At 37.3% G+C, this 18,414-nt stretch overlaps 2 protein-coding genes across 2 annotated transcripts in view; one reads left to right on the top strand and one right to left on the bottom strand.

Annotated features, from left to right (window-relative positions):
- LOC122060993 (protein phosphatase 2C 57-like) overlaps positions 1-2,969 on the top strand; it is a 7,168-nt gene extending 4,199 nt beyond the window's left edge. Inside the window, exons 5-11 of the mRNA XM_042624133.1 lie at positions 521-600; positions 737-790; positions 1,489-1,605; positions 1,756-1,810; positions 1,896-1,928; positions 2,022-2,068; positions 2,628-2,969. Of these exons, the coding sequence (XP_042480067.1) occupies positions 521-600; positions 737-790; positions 1,489-1,605; positions 1,756-1,810; positions 1,896-1,928; positions 2,022-2,068; positions 2,628-2,751 (510 nt within the window). The 3' untranslated portion in view covers positions 2,752-2,969. The remainder of the gene's footprint in view (positions 1-520; positions 601-736; positions 791-1,488; positions 1,606-1,755; positions 1,811-1,895; positions 1,929-2,021; positions 2,069-2,627) is intronic.
- A 10,339-nt stretch (positions 2,970-13,308) lies between these two features.
- On the bottom strand, positions 13,309-18,222 carry LOC122061772 (importin subunit beta-1-like). Its single transcript, XM_042625233.1, has 3 exons — positions 18,011-18,222; positions 14,475-16,901; positions 13,309-14,366 (listed from the first exon to the last, which is right to left on the bottom strand). The coding sequence occupies exons 2-3, from the start codon at positions 16,892-16,894 to the stop codon at positions 14,168-14,170; spliced, it is 2,619 nt and encodes an 872-aa protein (XP_042481167.1). The 5' UTR covers positions 16,895-16,901; positions 18,011-18,222; the 3' UTR covers positions 13,309-14,167.
- Between the last annotated feature and the right edge of the window lie 192 nt (positions 18,223-18,414).

The raw sequence follows: 18,414 nt of genomic DNA, 5'->3' as shown, positions 1-18,414 counted from the left end.
GGGGGTGGCCTGTACAAATAAACTATGGTTGATTTCCCCTTAACTTTATTGTTCAAGCAGTCAAAGGAAAATGTGTTAATTGTCTTACTTTCTTCCCATGTTTCAAATCCAATTGCTTTGCCTAATGATTCAGAGTCCTTGTTCTTTTCTCTATTCATTTCCTGTGCTCAATCATGTAGGCTGATGATTTATTCGGCTAAGGCTCTAAGCATATGCCTGCAGAAACATTTCTCAGTGTTTTCCTGAAATTCTCACAAACATTTTTTAGACGCTTTTTGCCCACCAAAGATGTTTCCTTAGTAGAAATTCAACAGGTGTTTTTTTTTTTTTTTTTTTTTTTGTGGGGTGAGGAAGATGAAATAAATTCATTTGGTATATTTTATTTAGCTTCAACGGTCCATCACCATCGCAAGTTTCAATTTGAATTAGTTTTGTTTTCTACCCCAATAAATGATTTCAGTAATCAGTTACTATATTCTCAACTGCTGCTTCTGATTATTTTATTGTATGATATGTATAGATTGTTAATGGAAGGATATGCGGTGATATTTCTATATCCCGTGCTTTTGGTGATATGCGGTTCAAGACAAAGAAGAATGAGTTCGTCTCCTGTATCTCCTTTCTTCCTCTATATCATGAGGATAGGCAATAGTTTTTATTTATGAAATTGTATTGTATTGCTATCTACTAATACATGGATATTCTAATGGCCTTTGCCTGTTATTCCTCTTGAAAGAATGCTGGAGAAAGGAGTGGAGGAGGGAAGATGGACGAAAAAATTTATTTCTCGGTATAGTTTTTTTGTTTGTTTATTTGTTTGTTTATTTCTTATTTTCTTGTTGAAGTTGGATGTGAATCTTGACCTCAATTGGAGTAGGTTTTGAGTTCTGGACCAACTAACTGGTGGACCAACTCTTTAGATTGTCTAGAACTCTTAACCTCTGATCAAATTACTCTATTATGCATTTAAATCAGTTATGCATAAAGTAGTTTTCAGCAGGTGTTTGGGTCAATTCTCAGGTCCAGATTTGTACATCCCCCATATGAAGGAGTCAAGAATCTAGCAGATTCATGACAGCTCCATTTTCAAATATTGCTTCCTTGTGACCTGATCATCTCACCAACCCATTGCATGAAAACTGACTTGATTTATCAAAATAAATGGGTGAAGAAACCCTATTTTGGTCATTGTTACATGGCATACCATTTAATACTTTAATGCCAGCTAATGAGTATGAAAATATTAGATTATAATTATTCTGTAGCATTACTATTCCTAGACTAGCAGCTGGTAAATTATATTAAGAATGGTGGATTATGTCCTAATTATATGATATGCATAATAAACTACATTGTTGACAAACTAAACAAAGTTTGCTTCTATATTGTTGTTGCCATGCAAAATTGTGTTGAATGATATAAACTAAAAAATAATCTGGTGAAAGTCAAATAATTGTGTGATTGAAACTGCATTATTTCTTGCTGCAGATTGAAATTAAATGAAGACTTGGTTATTGCTTCCCCTGATACTTATCAAGTAGCTCTTGGATCAGATGCAGAATTTATATTATTAGCAACTGATGGATTATGGGATTATATGAACAGGTTTGCTGGAACATCTTTTTGATCTTTGTGTATAATAAATTCCAATACTACATACCATGAAAAAATTGTCCACTTTGTTTATTTATAGCGATGGTTGAAACCAAGAAGGGTTAACAGTTGCTTATACAGTTATACCAACTGATTTTTCAGTACAGATGCAGTAAAATTTGTGAGGAATCAACTTCGACAACATGGCAATGTGCAGGTACTGTGCATTCTACAGGTTCATTTGTTGCTAGAACTTATTATTTCCCCATCAGGGTTAACTTTTTTACTATTTTCCCCCCCAGATTGCTTGTGAGGCACTAGCACAAGAAGCTCTGGTAATGATTTCATTTAATGGTTGTGTCCATGTGTATCAGTTTATTGGTTCATATTGTTATATTTGTAAGCTCGCGATTTTATATATGTTGCAGGACCGGCGCTCACAAGATAATGTTAGCATTGTCATAGCTGATTTGGGGTACGTTCCTGTTTCTCAAGTACATATATGGAATTATACTATCTATTTTACCAAAACTGAGCTGAGTTAACCAAAGCATAGCCCTCAGCTATGATTCTCAGATTAAACTATGATTATAATATCATGTTGCAAAAGTGGAAAGCAAGTATAGAAGGGAAAAAACCATCTACTCGATTAATATATTGTCTTTAGTCTGAAATTGAAATTTGGTAATTATTGCACTGTAGCCAATAAAAAAAACCATCCTATTTTCCACAAATATGATTGCACCTTCTAGCTTCCTGTGCTGTATGACCCTCTGATCCCTTCTGATCTGGGAATAGGGCCATTAGTAATTAAATGTCTCATGCTATTATCACAAAAGTATCTTTTTTTTTTTATGGTTGCTGTTTTTTTCGTTTTTTGATAGTATTTGAGATATGTTCTTGTTGGATGGTATGTTTGAGTATTGAAGGCTTGAAGCTTTATGCTTCTCATACATGCAATTCATTTTGTTTTTTCCCATCTAGTTGTCCTTTTACTTATCCTTGTTTTGTTAATGTGGGTTATGACTTGGTAGGAGAACGGATTGGAGAAGTTTGCCTCATCAGCAGGAAAGTTTTGTATATGAGTTAGGCCAAGCCTTTGCAACTATTACTATTGTATCGCTAGGAATTTGGATTTCATCTTTATTTTTCTCATAAAATTGAAGGTACTGTCAAATGTACATATTAATGACAGATTTTCTTATTCTTGTCTATATGCCGTAAATGTATATATTTCCCAGTTCATTCTTAATAGTTTTGTACTTCTCAAGATTTAATTATGACACCCATTACTCTCTGCATCTGTGCTGAGATCTTGTTGTTTTCTCATGTATAAACATTACAGTCATGTATAAGAGTGGTATTATGATTTAGTCTGTTGAGGCTGGCTTTTACTGAATTGAATAGTTGTCAATCCAACATTACAGTTATTTCTGGACTTTTTAAGTTTTTATTACCTATTTTTAGTATTAATGTGTTTCTTGGGTTTCTTTCTTTTGATTAATGGTAGCCTGTTTAGAGAGCTGATTGTCTACAAACATACCGATCAGTACAGCCATATTAGATTTTTTACCATTGGAAATGAATTAGAAAGATGCATGCAATGATGATATCAGACTACCAAGATCATATTAGAATTTAAGTGACATCCATACTTTTATGTATTTACAAAAATATTCCTGATGCCTATTTAACTGTTGATGATCTTGATAGGTCTCACTATTATTCTTGCTAAATTTAGGCTATGTTTGGTATGCATTCTTGGAATAGATTCTGGGTTTAGAATGCATTCTAAAGCAAGAAAATAAAGAACACTCAGGTTTCAGAATGTGTTCTAGACCCAGAACCTATTCCGAAAATGCATATCAAACTTATCTTGACCAATATTGACAAAATTCTGGTGCTTCCATCGGATTTCCCCCATTACACCTTAAGGCCAAATAATGCGGTAGGTTTGTGCCATTGAGTTTGAGCTAGATGGAGCATTACTGACCCATTGAGTTTATTTTGACCAAAAGACTTTTGGAATGGGCCTTTTAGTCATTATCACTTGTGATCATCTTTTTATATTATTTTATTTATTTATTTATTTATGCTGCATTCAGTTGATATATAGAATGAAATGATTTGTTTTGGTTAGTGATAGAACATAGTATTTGATGACATTTGGTTTGATTTGGTAAAGACCTTGAATGACCTGATTCACATAACCAATATAAATTTTGAGGAGCTGGGTAGGTTCTAGACTGAAAAGTACTCCCTCCCCACCCTCCATCTCTTATCTATAATTGTCAATGGATCAAGTAATGGTCTAAATCTCAACACCATTTGAATTCATTCTATTTGGATGTACCAAGTGATCAGCCAAAGCTCACTGTGAAGACCAACTGGATAACTGGATAACCATAACACCATTGCTCCAAAAAAAGAAATTATTGTGGTCAAAAGATCATGAATCCCTCTATAGAGAAATGTGGATGTCAACTTCTACACGGTATAGTATCTTTAGAAAATATTCCTTAGTTGTGTACCCACTGGATGGAGACATCTCTTGCTTGGTTTGTTGTCTTATTACAGACCACAAGGTAGCCAGAAGAAATCACATGCCAAAATGCTTTGGAGGATTTTTGGATTAAGATTACTAGTTAGAGACAGGAAGGAGACTATCTATGGGAGGCTAGGAATAGAACCACAGTGAGACAAATAAAAGAAAGTAAAGAGTACAGGTCAAAGATGTAAGGAGATTGATTTTGCGAAAACTTAATTATGAAGGCAAATGCTATTAGAAGTCAAAAAAACCCAATTTTAGAAGATGAAAAAACCGTCTTGGTCAAATTCAAGGAAACATATCAGTGGGTTGTGGAGGGGGGGAATCCTAGACTAAATGAGGAACAAAAGGTCTCGAACTTGAAACCTCATGAGGACTAGAACAACTACACTAACCTTGAGCCAGCTGTCTTCATAGTGGTGATAGTCAATGATGATGACACGAGTCCAATCAGAGGGTCATATCACTAGTGGTGAGTGAATTCTTTCTTCTTCATAGTAGAAGACGAGTCTAAACTCATTCTCTTCGTACAACTCCCCACAATTAAGCACAATGTTCAAGACTTCAACCATCTATTCGAATTGTAATATATAATAGAAACAAGACCCTTGTACCCACAAAAGGGAGGAATCGACCCCCAAGTAGGTGGTGCGGAGATGCTTTTCCATGCCCTCACACATTATGACCATGTGGATTGCGTTGACACTCTAATTCCTCTCTGACCATGTGGGCACCTCGTTGTCAAAATCGTTTTCCATGTTCTAATTGTTGTGGCTTGAGTGATTCCCCTCACACGAGTGGTGTGGAATCTCCTTGCCCAAAGGGGAGGGGAGGGGAGGGGAGGGGAGGGGAAGTAGGCTCCAATTATGTAAACGCATTCTCATCTTGCAATTGCTAGTATATCAAGCGAAACTGTCAGACTTCAACTATATGTCCAAATTTTAGGGAGGTTTACTTGATAGTCTGATATGCTTGGTTTTGCCATGTGATGTGTCCAATGTGACTGAAAATGTATGGATAGGTAGATCCAATGGTCCATTGCTACATGTCAAGTTTCAATCTAAAAGGAGTTAGTCATATGGTAAATAAATCTTCGAAAATCCAAAGAAATTTTAATAGTAATGATAGACTGAAAATTTAAGAGAAATATGCTAGTAGAAGGGAAGATATATGATTAAATTTGAATTTGAAATTTTACACATGATCAATCCATTTCTTTTTTTAGATATGTAATGGTTGGATTTGCAATATCACGTTTCCACATGGCACAACTAGTACTCCATAAAAAAGATTCCTCTTGATTGTGGTCCAAAGAAGTATACATTTTTTTCTTTTTCTTTTTTTTAAATTCCCTTACAACTTTTCCCCTCCCCATTAAAATCTCCCGACCCAACCCCTCCCCCAAAATGAAGGAAAGATTCAATCCTTAGACATGGTGATAACAGAACTATGGGTGTCAGTCCAGACTGAGAACTGATAGGATAAATCGGAACCAACTAATTAAAATCGAAACTAGACAAGCTATTTTTTAATAGTCCAATTTTGACTTTAAGATTCTATGTCCACGGTGAGAGGAGATCTTGCTTCATTAGCAAAGGAGAATAGGGTTACAGTCGTTCATCTTCACTCCTCTATCAGATTGTTTTTTAGGAAATGCATCATCGCTACAAATATATAGTGAACCCAACAGTTCTTTGGAAAACATCTTACCCCAAAAAACTCACCTCATAAAGGATCATTACTTAGATATCAAATAACCTATTCTATTACAATCCAACAAAAAAAGGCTTACCTGACCCGAAAAAGAAGATTAGTCAAAGTTGATTAACTAGACTGATTTATGTAATAAGTCAATCTTGGTCCTGGACCCAATGGTGCAGATCCTTGACAGCTGCTCTAGCTAGCACCTTCAACCAAAGGGTGAGAAGTAAATTTAGTATCTCCTCTCACATATGCCCAATACCTTTATTCATTCTTGGAAGGATTTACTCAATTATTATTATTATTTTTTTTTTTTTTTTTAAGGCAAAGTTATCTAGGACAGCCCAACTATTTTCCACATGGCAGATCGAATGGATCTCAATTTTTTGTGAAAAGGTAAACTTGGAGGTCCCCTTTGTGTCAAGTTTCAGATCAAACGGAGTTTTCGCACCCAAGTGTCAAAATAAAAGTTTATAAATTTAAGGGCTAAGACGAGTTTGAACATGAAATTTGACATGTCACTAATCCATAAAATTTATAATTAATTCAATGTTAGTTAGCTAAAATCAATTATCCATGTGACCCAAAAAGGTAGACCATTCTCAGAATCTTATCAAGAAGGAAGTCTAAATGAATTTTTGCCTTAAAAAATTAAGAGTCTCTTTGAAGGACCATTAATGTTTCCTTGCTCATTTTCTCAATATTTATTTATTTATTTTGGTGGTTTGGGCAAGAGGGGATGGAATTCCTTTGATCTAAAACACTTAAGTGCCTTTGTCGACAAAGAAGTGGAATTCACTCCAACTCAAAGTTATAATAGTACTAATATAATGCTATATTGCCAAACTGTGACTACAAATAGACTGCACACCAAATCCCAAGTCTGCTATTCAAAGAACCTCATAAATAATACTCTGCAACATTCTTAAATAATAGAGAGAGAGAGAGAGAGAGAGAGAGAGAGAGAGAGATAATACATCTCTATTCTTATTACAGCAAAAAAGCATAGCAACATGAGAATTAGAAGATTGAGTAAATCATGGGTTTCTGCCCCCACCAGTTCCAGGCTTCCCTCTCTTCGGTGGATCATGCTTTGTGTTAGGCCCTCCATAGTCATAATCCAGTACTGTTTCAACTGTCATAAGCTTCCTTGTCTTGATCAATCTGAAGATAGCCTTCTTCATAGATTTGGGTTTGTGTTAGCATATAGTGATTAAGAAGTAAAAAAATTTATGAAATAAGCATGCATGCCATGCAGCGTGGTATCACTAACACCACAAACTTTTAGTCTTCGGAGTAGTTTCACAGTAGCAAATATTATATATTCAACTTCCTTCTTTGGTTTTAACTGTTTTATATCATCAAATGGTGTATTTGGAGTCTGGGAGAGATTACGGAAGTCCATAAATGAACCCAATAGGCCAAAACCATTAGCTGCAAATCCTGCAACTTGGGGAGGTCACAGGCCAAAGACTCTTTTTAAGGGTTGCGAACACTCAGGTTCACATTTAGGGTAGTGACCCATATTGGATCATGGAAAGAGATCAAGAAGGCTGTTAGGTTTAATGGTTTCTATGGATGAGACACCTTGTTATGATCCTTGCTTGTCCATGCATGCATAAGACTAAGTTAACAATATATACCTCAATTCAAACAAAACAAAAAAAATGGAGATTTGATCCGCTGCTCGTTAGCATCCAACAGCTATCCCTTTTGCTTTCAAATATACCCCTTGTCACCCATGTAATGGCAAGAAATGGGACAAGTGTTGGATGCTCACCTATACAACTAGGTGATCGTACAAGCAACGGATCCATTCTCAAAAAAAAAATGCCTCATTAATGGGGTGTGTCACCTTCATATCATGCTTGAAGCCTTCTACTCTGTCTGCAAGAGGAGAGAAGATTTAATGTCATTTAAGATTAGAGAATTGCAGAATGAGTGGATACATGAAGAACTTAATTGATATATTACTTACATGAAGGTGAGGGATTACTGAAGAGAACAAGAAAGAGGAGAAGAAGGATCTTCATCTGAAGAGTACTTCTCATGGCTAATTCTTCTTCTCCATCTCCTTCTCCTTGGAATGTGATAAGTCAGGATTTTGAGACAGAAGGGGGGAGGAAGATGGGCTTTTATCCTTACACAAGAGGAAAGGGAGGGGAAGGGGATGGGGCCATGAACGCTGTTGGTATGGTGCAATCCACCCAAGATCTTTGTAGAATGATGATGAAATGCAATAGAGACATTACTGCTTTAGCCACCACCCCAAAGTCAACTGGCACTACCTCTTGTTACATTTTAATCTAAGTTTCCTTTTCTCCACCAAAAAGCAATTGAAAGAGAATGCTTATATGGGTGAAACTATCAATCCCTTGCATGGCGCAAACTCTTCCATTTCAGCTTGGCTTTTGTTTGGCCTCTCTTCTAAATCCAGCCCTACTTTTGACTTACACCTTTAAAATTTAGATGGATCAACAAAAGGGGTCCCCTCCACTCACAATGTGTGTACCCATATGCACTTAGCTCCAATTTAGGTACCTTCACACACCTTTGATTAGTGGTGCCAATGGTTACCAAAAAAAAAAAAAAGAATAAGGGTGGGTAGGGGGTGTCAATCTGTCAGTTTGGTCGAGTTGAATCGGTTTTGATCTAATACTGTGTCAAATCAAAATCAAACTGTTTGTTCTGGTCTTATTTTCAGTCTAGTTCAGTTTCGGTGTTACATACAAAAAAATTAATAATAATAATAATAGTAATAATATATATATATATATATATTTTTTTTGGGTTTCTTACATTTTCCTATAGGTTAGGTTCTGGGTTTGCAGTCTGGTTTAATGGTCTCCAATCACCCTAATCCCAAAATGCCCGAAAAGGGTTAGGGCCTAATCAGTCCAACCGGTTCGAGTTGGATTTTGACACCCCTACCTTTGATGATTTATTGGATACTTGGATGGTGATGAGCCAGGCTAACTGGTGAAGATAGAAGTCGGTTTTCACCGGAGTCCATGTCTTTGTCGTCGCCGGAGGGGCTCGATTGGAAGCAAAAGAGAGAGAGAGAGAGAGAGAGAGAGAGAGAGAGAGAGAGAGAGAGAGAGATATTAGGGCAAACCACTAGTGGGGAGCACTACCAAGAGACACACTTGAAAGTTGAAACTTTTGAACTCCAACATACCTTCTATTTAATGATATTAATCATGTATTATTATCTCAAATACTAATTAAATTACATAAAATTAAATTAATCATCCCAAAAGGAACAAAATGTTGGTCATCATAATGCTTGCCGGAATCAAAGAATGAAGTATAGGTGACTGAATGATGAACCTACTAAACCTATAAGTCTGCTCAGCAAGAACAAGACTTTTGAGGATGTCGGCAAATGGAAGAACAACGAAAGAGCCTGGTAATTAGACCTAGGCCTTTCCAAAATGAGGGCTCTCTCAGTGTCTTTTCTTTGGCATCCAATGGTAGATCATTGAATTAATTGTTTTTTAATCTCTTAATTAGAAGAGATTATACTTTAGAGATAGACCCACAAGCCCACATTTGCATTTTTTAACATCCTTTTCTTGGGAAGAATTAAAGTTGCTCATTTTGAGTTAGACCCACTAAATCAAACCTTAATTCTTCATCTTATTTAAATATAAACAGATCATTTATTTGTTTAGAAAAGCCACTATGAACTAGCTAATATTGTGGGCAATATTTACAGCTGTTGGGGACGTGACAAATATGGGCCAAAATTTTGGAGGGAAATATTTCTAAGGCTTTATGGGTATTTCTGTAAATTTTTCATATAGGGTTTCACTATATATTTGCAACGAGGTTTTCTTTCTCTGTAAGCAACCAGAGAGAGGTGAGGACAAACGTTGTAATCCTATTCTCCATTGATAGTGAAACAGAATCCCATCTTACCGAGAACGTAGGTAATCTTGCCGAACCTTGTAAATCTGTGTATATCGTGTGATTGATTATTCTTGTTTTCTCATTCTTTTCTACATTGTTTTAGGGTTGTATTCCTACAACATGCTTTGTCAACATATGAAATGGTCGATCCATTCTTGATGATCTATCAGATTTTAGTTAGAACAGTAATTTAATTGGGCCTTCATGATTTAATTCCAAATCAAATCACTAAATACGGAATTGATGCATAACCTATATTCCTCACATCCTTACACATATCAGTCTGATTTGAATCGACCGATGGATTTGATATTTATGATCTGATTTTTAAATCTCCACTGAAAATACTATTTCAAAGCCACAAATAACTAAAACTTAACGAAGAAAAAATAGGCAAAAGGTTTTATGCATGGACTAAGGTGGTTGTTCCAGCCATCAGATGAGGGAGATGGTGTGTGTAATACCATTCCGGCCTTTGTTTATTAGTAGAAGGGTTGCAGTTTTTTTTTTTTCTTATGGAAGAATGAAAAAAAAAATTTATTAGGTAAAATAACTTTAGTACATCCAGATTAAAGTTAGAAATTTTAATCTTAGATTGTTTAATCATAATCAGAACAGCTAAGCTTTTCAACAAGGCTCGCGTTGGCCATGGCCATGCTCTCTGCGCAAGAACTCGACCTCAAAAAATATTAATAGCCCTCAACCGAAACCAATTTTCTTTTATAAAGAAAATCTTAAACCTATCCACAACTATTGGATTTAAGCACTATCTATTGGGAGAGGGTTCTCTAATCAAGCAGGGTAGCCTATGTCCCCATCCCCACATTGAGTTTTCTATTCATTTTTTTTCCCCCTTTCTTTCTTAGGATTGGTTACACTGAGTCTGACATCATAATAGCTTTGGTCTTGAACTTCTATACAATAGAGGTATTTTACGTAATCGAAATGTCACCAAGTATAGTAACCTTTCCTCTTCCAAATTAGAGATTGAAATTTGGAATGCAAGCCTTGGAGCCAAGGTTTGTAATCCCAGTTTTGGATTGATATCAATTTCAACAAATACCGATCGAGATCAATATCACAATATATATATATATATATTCATGGTATCAAACCGGTTGACTCAAGATTGATTTCAAGATAGCCAGATAAACACAAACCATGGCTATAGTGCATGATATCAAAATGGGTATTAATCATTTCAAAAGTTGATAACAGTATTGAATCACCTTTATACAAAAATACTCTTGATTTCCCTAAAATAAATTTTTATGACTTTTTCACCCCTAATCCATACTATTCAATCGATATAATATCAACTAGATATCGAGATCAGATACATACCAAATCGATGCGAATTGCTCATATGATCATATCTAATACTGATACTTAGAACCATGAGCCAACCCTAAGCTAGCTGATCTGACTAAGCCTCCGGATCAATAACCTATCAGTAAGCTTTAAAAGCACTAGAGGTACCGTCCGTATCACGGAAATGGGAAGTGCAGAATGGTGCGGTCAGTGGATAAGCACCAGCTATGAAGTCAAAGTCCACAATATGCCCACAGGTGTGCGCGTCTCTGTTTGGTATTTGTGGTGTCTACTATTCACTCCCCCCATGTCCCATGACATGGTTATTGCATGATTTGCATTTTGCATCAAATTTCATTCTAATTTTTCACCTTATTTTCATGATTTTTTGCTTTCCTCCCAAAATTATTTTTCACTTGATCTTTACCTATGAAACCATTTTTTCAGTAGTTTTAGCAGGAATTCAAAACTCGGAATCGACCAAAATCAGTCTCATAAATCCTAAAATCGACCCTCAAGTGCAAAAACTAATCAATTCTAGGGTTTTGGAAAAGAAGAAGAATATCTATTTTTTCTGTTTTTCTTTCTTTCAAGAGAAAAAAAAAAACCACACCCACCAACTTCTCCAATCTTCCAAAGAATAACAAAAACTGGAAGATCACCAAAGACTTAAAAGGCCACGATTGGTAACGTTCCATAAAAATGTTTCTGGGGTTTTTCCGTTCTATGAGAATGAAAAAACAGAATAAAGCGTATAAACAAAAGGTAGTTCCGTCGTTCCAGTTTCGCTAAAAAAAAAAAGACATTTTGACACAGAAACTGAAATTTCCGTTTTTGACATTAAAAGTTGTTTCCATTCTTACCAAACGCAGCCTTAGATTTGAGTTTTCTTAGATCTTTACCCCACTGTAACAATCTAGTCTGGCGGGACCCTCCTTCTAAAAGCACCCAAAAGTTCGAACCCAAACGGATCATTGTTTTCCTAGTCAAATATTGGAATTCATAGCAGGTTGGAGGTTCACCCGGAGGGATGAGTAAGGGATTAAAAACAATGCCAAGTCAATCATGAGGAGGGAAACTGAAAGTGCATCTCAACACTGTCAATGTCATGGTTAATTCTTCACAGTTGGGTGTTTGATCCAGAGTAAGAAATACATATGATTTTGGTAATGAGATTATGTCTGAATGCTTCAAAGTTCTCACATGTATTTAAATTCTGTAAAGTGGGGGTTTTCTTGGAGAATAACTTTTGATGCTAATGAACTTTTCATTCAGTTCTTTATCAAACGTACAAAAAAAGAGGGGAGGGGAAGGGTTTAATGAAAGACGAGAGCTGTTTTCATATATGATCATCGCTTATGAAACATGATCAACACTTCAGCCATCATAAGTATAGAGCCTCCCTATTCTCTCTGAGGAAATCTAAAGATTTCAAACTGGTCAAGGATCCTGTCAAATGACCGAAGAGAGATGGTGGGATGTTGTGATAAAGAGAACAGATCCCGCTTTGGTTCACCTAGTACTAGTTTTGCCACACAAAAAAGGGTAGAAGGAAGCCAAATACATTTGCTAGGATGTTGGGACCATCAAAATCCTAAGGACTACCACATGTGAAGCAGCTGGAGAGGGCAATGGTGTGGGTTTCAACAACATCACAGTAGACCCATTCAAATATTGCACAACCCTACCCAACTCCCATGTGAAATAGGCACCAGACTCCAATTTTACTTTCTAAACTATAACTATCAATGGTAAAGCATCAACAATGATACTTGGGTATTTTGGGTTAAGGAAAAAGCCACTAGCTATGGTATATGGATTGGGCTTAGTTGGGTTGTGCTATTGAGTATCTCCGAAAAAGGAGTCTAGCATAACACATTTTTTTCAATGCGGGTCAATCTTGTCACTTCACATATGTACTCCAGAAATATATAAAACAATAACAATTTTGATAATGACATAATGATAAATCATTTTCAAATTATTTTGAAAATATTTTTTTCACCTCTACTTAAATACTTATGGAAAAATGATAAGAGACGATAAAAAAGAATGTTACAACAACACTCCAAGGCAGGGCGCTTAAGGCCGGTAAGTGGGTTCTATTGCGAACCCTCTTAGTTTAGCCACCTCATTTCCATCCTAGGAACATCACAGGGTATACAAAACAATAATACATACATGTAATGAGATATACACAGATTCTCCCCATCAGAACAGTGACGAATCACTTGAAACATGGCTACCTCAAAAATAATAATAACGAACACAAAAATACATAAAACAAATAGCAAGAATATGATTTTGCTCAATGCAGGGGATTTAGACATTGACTTAAAAAGCACCTATGGTAACTGATGATGAAATATGACTAATGCAGAATATAATGCCCTATACCATGTGGGAAATTCCAAGCCCACATAATAGGCAAGTATACAGAAAAACAAGGAAGAGATATGACAGGACCCACCCCGACTGCTACAAACAGAAAACCTGAAACAATGCAAGACTCCATACAAAATTTTGTAAAAAAAAAAAAAAGGAAAGCGAAGTACAGGGGGGAAATGAGAGAGTAAAAAAATATACGGATAACCACTGGGAGTGTACCTCAAATGCTGCAAGACCCAAATAATTTATGGGCATCTACCATTTGAAACACCTAAGACTCTTCGACTACTTGCCAATTGGAAGAAGATGACGCCAGCCAGGTGAGATGGGGTCCTCATAAGATGTGATTCAAGCAGAACCAGTGCGGACATAGTACCAGTGACAATACGACCAGAGCTGTGACTGCTTCACAATCACAGCCCAATTCCCACAGCCCAACTCCAATTCCTCCCATACTGTCAGCTTCTTTTTCTCTTTCATTTCTGCAAAGTTAGCAAAGGTTTGTGGGCCATCAACACCCACTTCCTCAATGAGAAGAAAAACAAACCAGACTCCACGGTGCTGATGCAAGAGTTAGTAACAGCCCCAACAAACCCTGACTGACTCCTGTCGGGCGATGACCAGACACATGGTTTGCAATCCCAGACCCCCAACTCGACACACCTAAATGCATGCAGGGACTTCTAAGAAAGAATATACTGAGCAGCAGCTCTATCAAACAGAAATGGCTCGACTAATGGTCGACTTGGCCCATTCAGCAGATTCCTTAATCAAATGGTCATCTGAGGATAAGCATTCATTTAAAAAGTCTCTGCTTGACACAGATTGCTGAATCAAGGGGCCAGCATTACTACCCAATGTATCAGCTAGATCACCTAAGACTCCAATTGCAGTCTTCATCACCACATCATCCCTGAAGAAAACAATGGAGAGGCAATCAGAAACAGAAGAATCAAACATGATCAGGGGGATGGGGTAGTTTTAAAAAGAGAAAAAGGGGTAGAGAATCCAGTAAACTCACATGTCTTTCTCCATGTACAAGCTATCCAAGAACTGAAGGATGTGAGGGGCAAACGGCATCAGCAGCTGGGTCTTAGGAGAGTTCTTAAAGCCTTGGAATATCCCTGAGTATGCCTCCAAAATCCCATTTCTTAAAAGATTGGTGTACTCTGCCATTTCATCATCCGCACCTGATGCATGGACCGATAGTTCTGCTGCACTCTGGAGCATGGGCATGGCATACATCAAGTACTTCTCAAAGTTCTCTCCTATTGCCAAGGAGATGTCACCAAAGCAGGAGAAGATTGGAGGCTTTACAGATCGGTGCAACTGGTTGCTAGACAAGTCCTTGAGGAGTTGTGTCATAATTCCATCACAGTAAGGCAGTACTTTATCCTCCAATGCTCTGCATATGTCCCCAACCACACCAACTGTGATAGCACAGACCTGGTACTCTTCAAAATTCTGAAGACCCATTTCCAAGTATTTATAAAACTCTGGCATATATTTTACGAAATCTGCACCAATAGCATAAGCCAATGCTCCAATAGCAAGCATGGCCTCCTCATGCACAGTGGCACTTCTACAAGCAAAGACCCTTAAGAAAAGGCCCATCATTTGGTCCACATATTGCATGAAGACATACTTTGTTGGCTCAGAGCCCCCCAACTTCTGTATCATAACCTGCAAGCACCCGCACAGAAGACCTTGCAGTTCATTCTGCTTTTCCCTCTCATCAGAGGAGAGCTTTTGTAACTCTAGTGTCTGGTGGAGCTCTGTCATGATGATAGGAACTAGTTGCATAACCATCAAGGCTGTTTCATCCGACGAACACCTCACAACTTCATTTAAAGTTTCATAAGCAGCAGTTCGGAGGCGTGATTCTCCAGCATCTTCTCGATGTGTCACAGTTAGAAGAGCTTGGACTATGTCTTGGAAAAAGGGAGTTAATGGGGAGGATGATGAGCCCACATCCTCAAAACCTTGTGCAAGGAAGTAGAGAGCACCACAGGTTTTCTCAGCAACATTGGGAGCATCCTTCATGCTCTGAAGCAGAACCGTGATTATCTGTTGGCAGTTTGCATGGGTAATAATAGGAGTGTCCACAGTTGAACCATGAAGGAATTCAAATATTCTCCCAAGGGTCCATGCGGTGGTGTCCTTCACATGGTTGTTTGGGTCCTTCATCAAGGCACTAAGCATGAAGTTTAAAGCAACATTAACAATAGATGTAAGCTTGTCCGGTGAAGGACCTTCCAAGATAGAACCAAATGCATAAGTGGCCGCTTCCCTCTGCCGCCATTCTGGTTTTGTTATGTTCTCTTGAATGAAAGGCATAACAAGTGGAACAATGTCATCTCCCACAGTTCGTGCGACCAAACCTAAACATGTTCCACCAGCCATTGCAAGGTTCCATGCTCCTTCATCCTGATCCTGATCCTCCTCCTGCTTAAGTAGTGTCTCTAATAGCAAAGGAACAAGAGCAGGGAGTGCCTGTTTGATAAAATAAAAGCATGGAATATCAGAATCACCGCTGAATTCACCTCCATATTCTTCTATTATATCTATCTCCTCGTCACAGATTGAGCTCCAGAACTCGATTGCCTGAAGAGCAACAGGCTCTTCATCTTCCTTCACTGCCTTGGCCGTGATGTTAAAAATGTCCTGTATGTAAGGAGCAAGCTTATCGTAATAAGTTGACGAAATAGAGACCAAGCACTCATAAGCTGCCTGCCGTATCTTCACTTCAGGAGACAAAGTTGCCTCACAGACAACTCTCATGATGTAGTCACGTTCCATATCATTGGAAAAATTTGCCTGAGCAAAGCTCAGAGCATTATACAATGCTCGGGTAGCGGCAAGCCTGACATCAATATTTCCCTCAGAAGAGTTCATACCCTGTACCACAGCTGTAAGTATCTTATTTACTTGATCTTGATCTACCACATCTGGAGAAACTTCCTCACACAAATAACCAAGAGTTTCAAGAGTGGCCTGCTTCGCATGAGGTGGAAGTTGGTGAAGGTTTGACAAAAGTGCTCCTATCAACTCAGGCCACTGGTTATGTGGCAAATCAATTCCTGCAACCTTAGCTACGACTTGAGATGCAGTTGACCGAGCATCATGTACAGGAGAAGAAAGGGTTTGCAATAGGCAAGATTTGATCTGAGCCTTCACGGCTGAGTCCAATGCTAACCATCTCTGTACAAGTTCAAACTTCCTATGCTGTTCTTTTGCATCCAATGCATTTTTTAGGATTAAACCAGCTAATTTACGGCTATCAACAGGTTTCTCTTCATTCACCAATTCCCCAGAAAGAGAAAACAGAAAACTGGGAAGATTTTGCTCCTGGAACTGTTTTAGGCTTTCTTCTGCATGCTTCCGTACGGTACCATCTACCGCTTGTGCATTCAAAAGCATCATAGTTACTTCCATCGCCATCTTGGATCTGGAAGTAGACGATTATACTTATTTAAGTTGACTTAAAAGAAGTAGAACACACTGCAACTGAAATTCTCTATTCGCATTCCAAAATTCGAATCAAAAGTGCAGATTTGAAAGGGTAAATTTTAAAGACCAGAATACCAAAAACAAAACAAAATCACTTATCCTCCTGCTAAACAGAATACCATAATCCACGGCAATTGAAGTCCACCAACCCATACAATAATCCCAGAAATAGCAGAGCAGATGAAGCAAAATTACTGGATCTTACAAAAAATGGGGAGAGGGGTCGTAGAAAACAAACTCGTTTAACAGAGTTAAGCCACAAAAGGATCAAAGGCATCATCTACCCGCTAGCGTCACAGATCTTTTACCAAAAAAAAAAAAAAAAAAAAGAGACTAGTGTCATAGATCTGGACCTTCCCCAGAAAAAAACTAAGATGAGAAGATAGAGTTACATTCTCGAAACAGTCATACTAAGACACTCGAGCTTTCACGTTCTAATTTTTTTTTTTTTTTTTTGGTTATTTTTTCCTTTCATAGGGAGGGGGGTTCGGGGAGAAAGAACTCATATACTCCATACGAACCGAAAGCGAAAGATCAACAGCTGCGAATATGAACTATCCAAAAAAAAAAAAAAAAGAACATCACGTGAACCAATAAGAAAGCAATATCAAATAGAAATGCAATGAACTACAATCAAACCACACAAAAATTCAATAATTTCACCAAAAACCAACAGCTTAAACTACGTTCAGCTACGTCCAGCAGCGATGAATCGTTTACAGTTTCTCAATCCAAAAGAATGGAACTACATCAAAAAACACATCCAGATCGAAAAAAGTTGAATCATTTCCATACAAAATTTGATCAAAAACCCTAAACATCCCGCTTCTGTATCAGAGAAAACCACTTAAGAAGCAATTCAAATCGTAATCGGACTTGAAATTAAATCACAACTAGAAACCACGTAAAAGAAAAAGAGTCGCAAAGAACATAAAATTACCACCAAAAAAAAAAAAAAAAAATACAAAAATTGAAGATCAATGCCATAAAAATCTAAACCAATAACTTAAAACCGTAGTTATCAAAAAGAAATAGACGATAACTTACAAGGATTTGAATGTTAATCAGCTTGCGAGGATTAGATCTTGGGAAGAACAATGATCGAAGAAATCAGAGATACTGGCGAAGAAGAATATGTGAAACCCTAGAGAATAAGAAGAAGAAGAGAGAGAGAGAGAGAGAGAGAGAGAGAGAGAATAAGACGAGAGAATTGTAAAAGTAAAATTGGAATTTACAAAACCCTATTGTTTGTAATTTCATCATTGTTTTTCGGATTCTGGATTTGGAGTTTTGGAACAACTCCCCCTCCCTTTTTTTATTATTTCATTTTCGTATTATTTTAACATTATTACTATAATGCCCCTTTTCCAATTAAACCCTCTCTCTCTCTCTCTCTCTCTCTCTAGTCACCTTAGGATTTTCAGTGTTTCACCCTTTCACATCACGAACCA

Source organism: Macadamia integrifolia, chromosome 14, assembly GCF_013358625.1.
Source record: "Macadamia integrifolia cultivar HAES 741 chromosome 14, SCU_Mint_v3, whole genome shotgun sequence".
Lineage (NCBI taxonomy): Eukaryota > Viridiplantae > Streptophyta > Magnoliopsida > Proteales > Proteaceae > Macadamia > Macadamia integrifolia.
The sequence above is the reverse complement of the archived record's forward strand: the minus strand, read 5'-3'. Positions and strand labels throughout refer to the sequence as shown.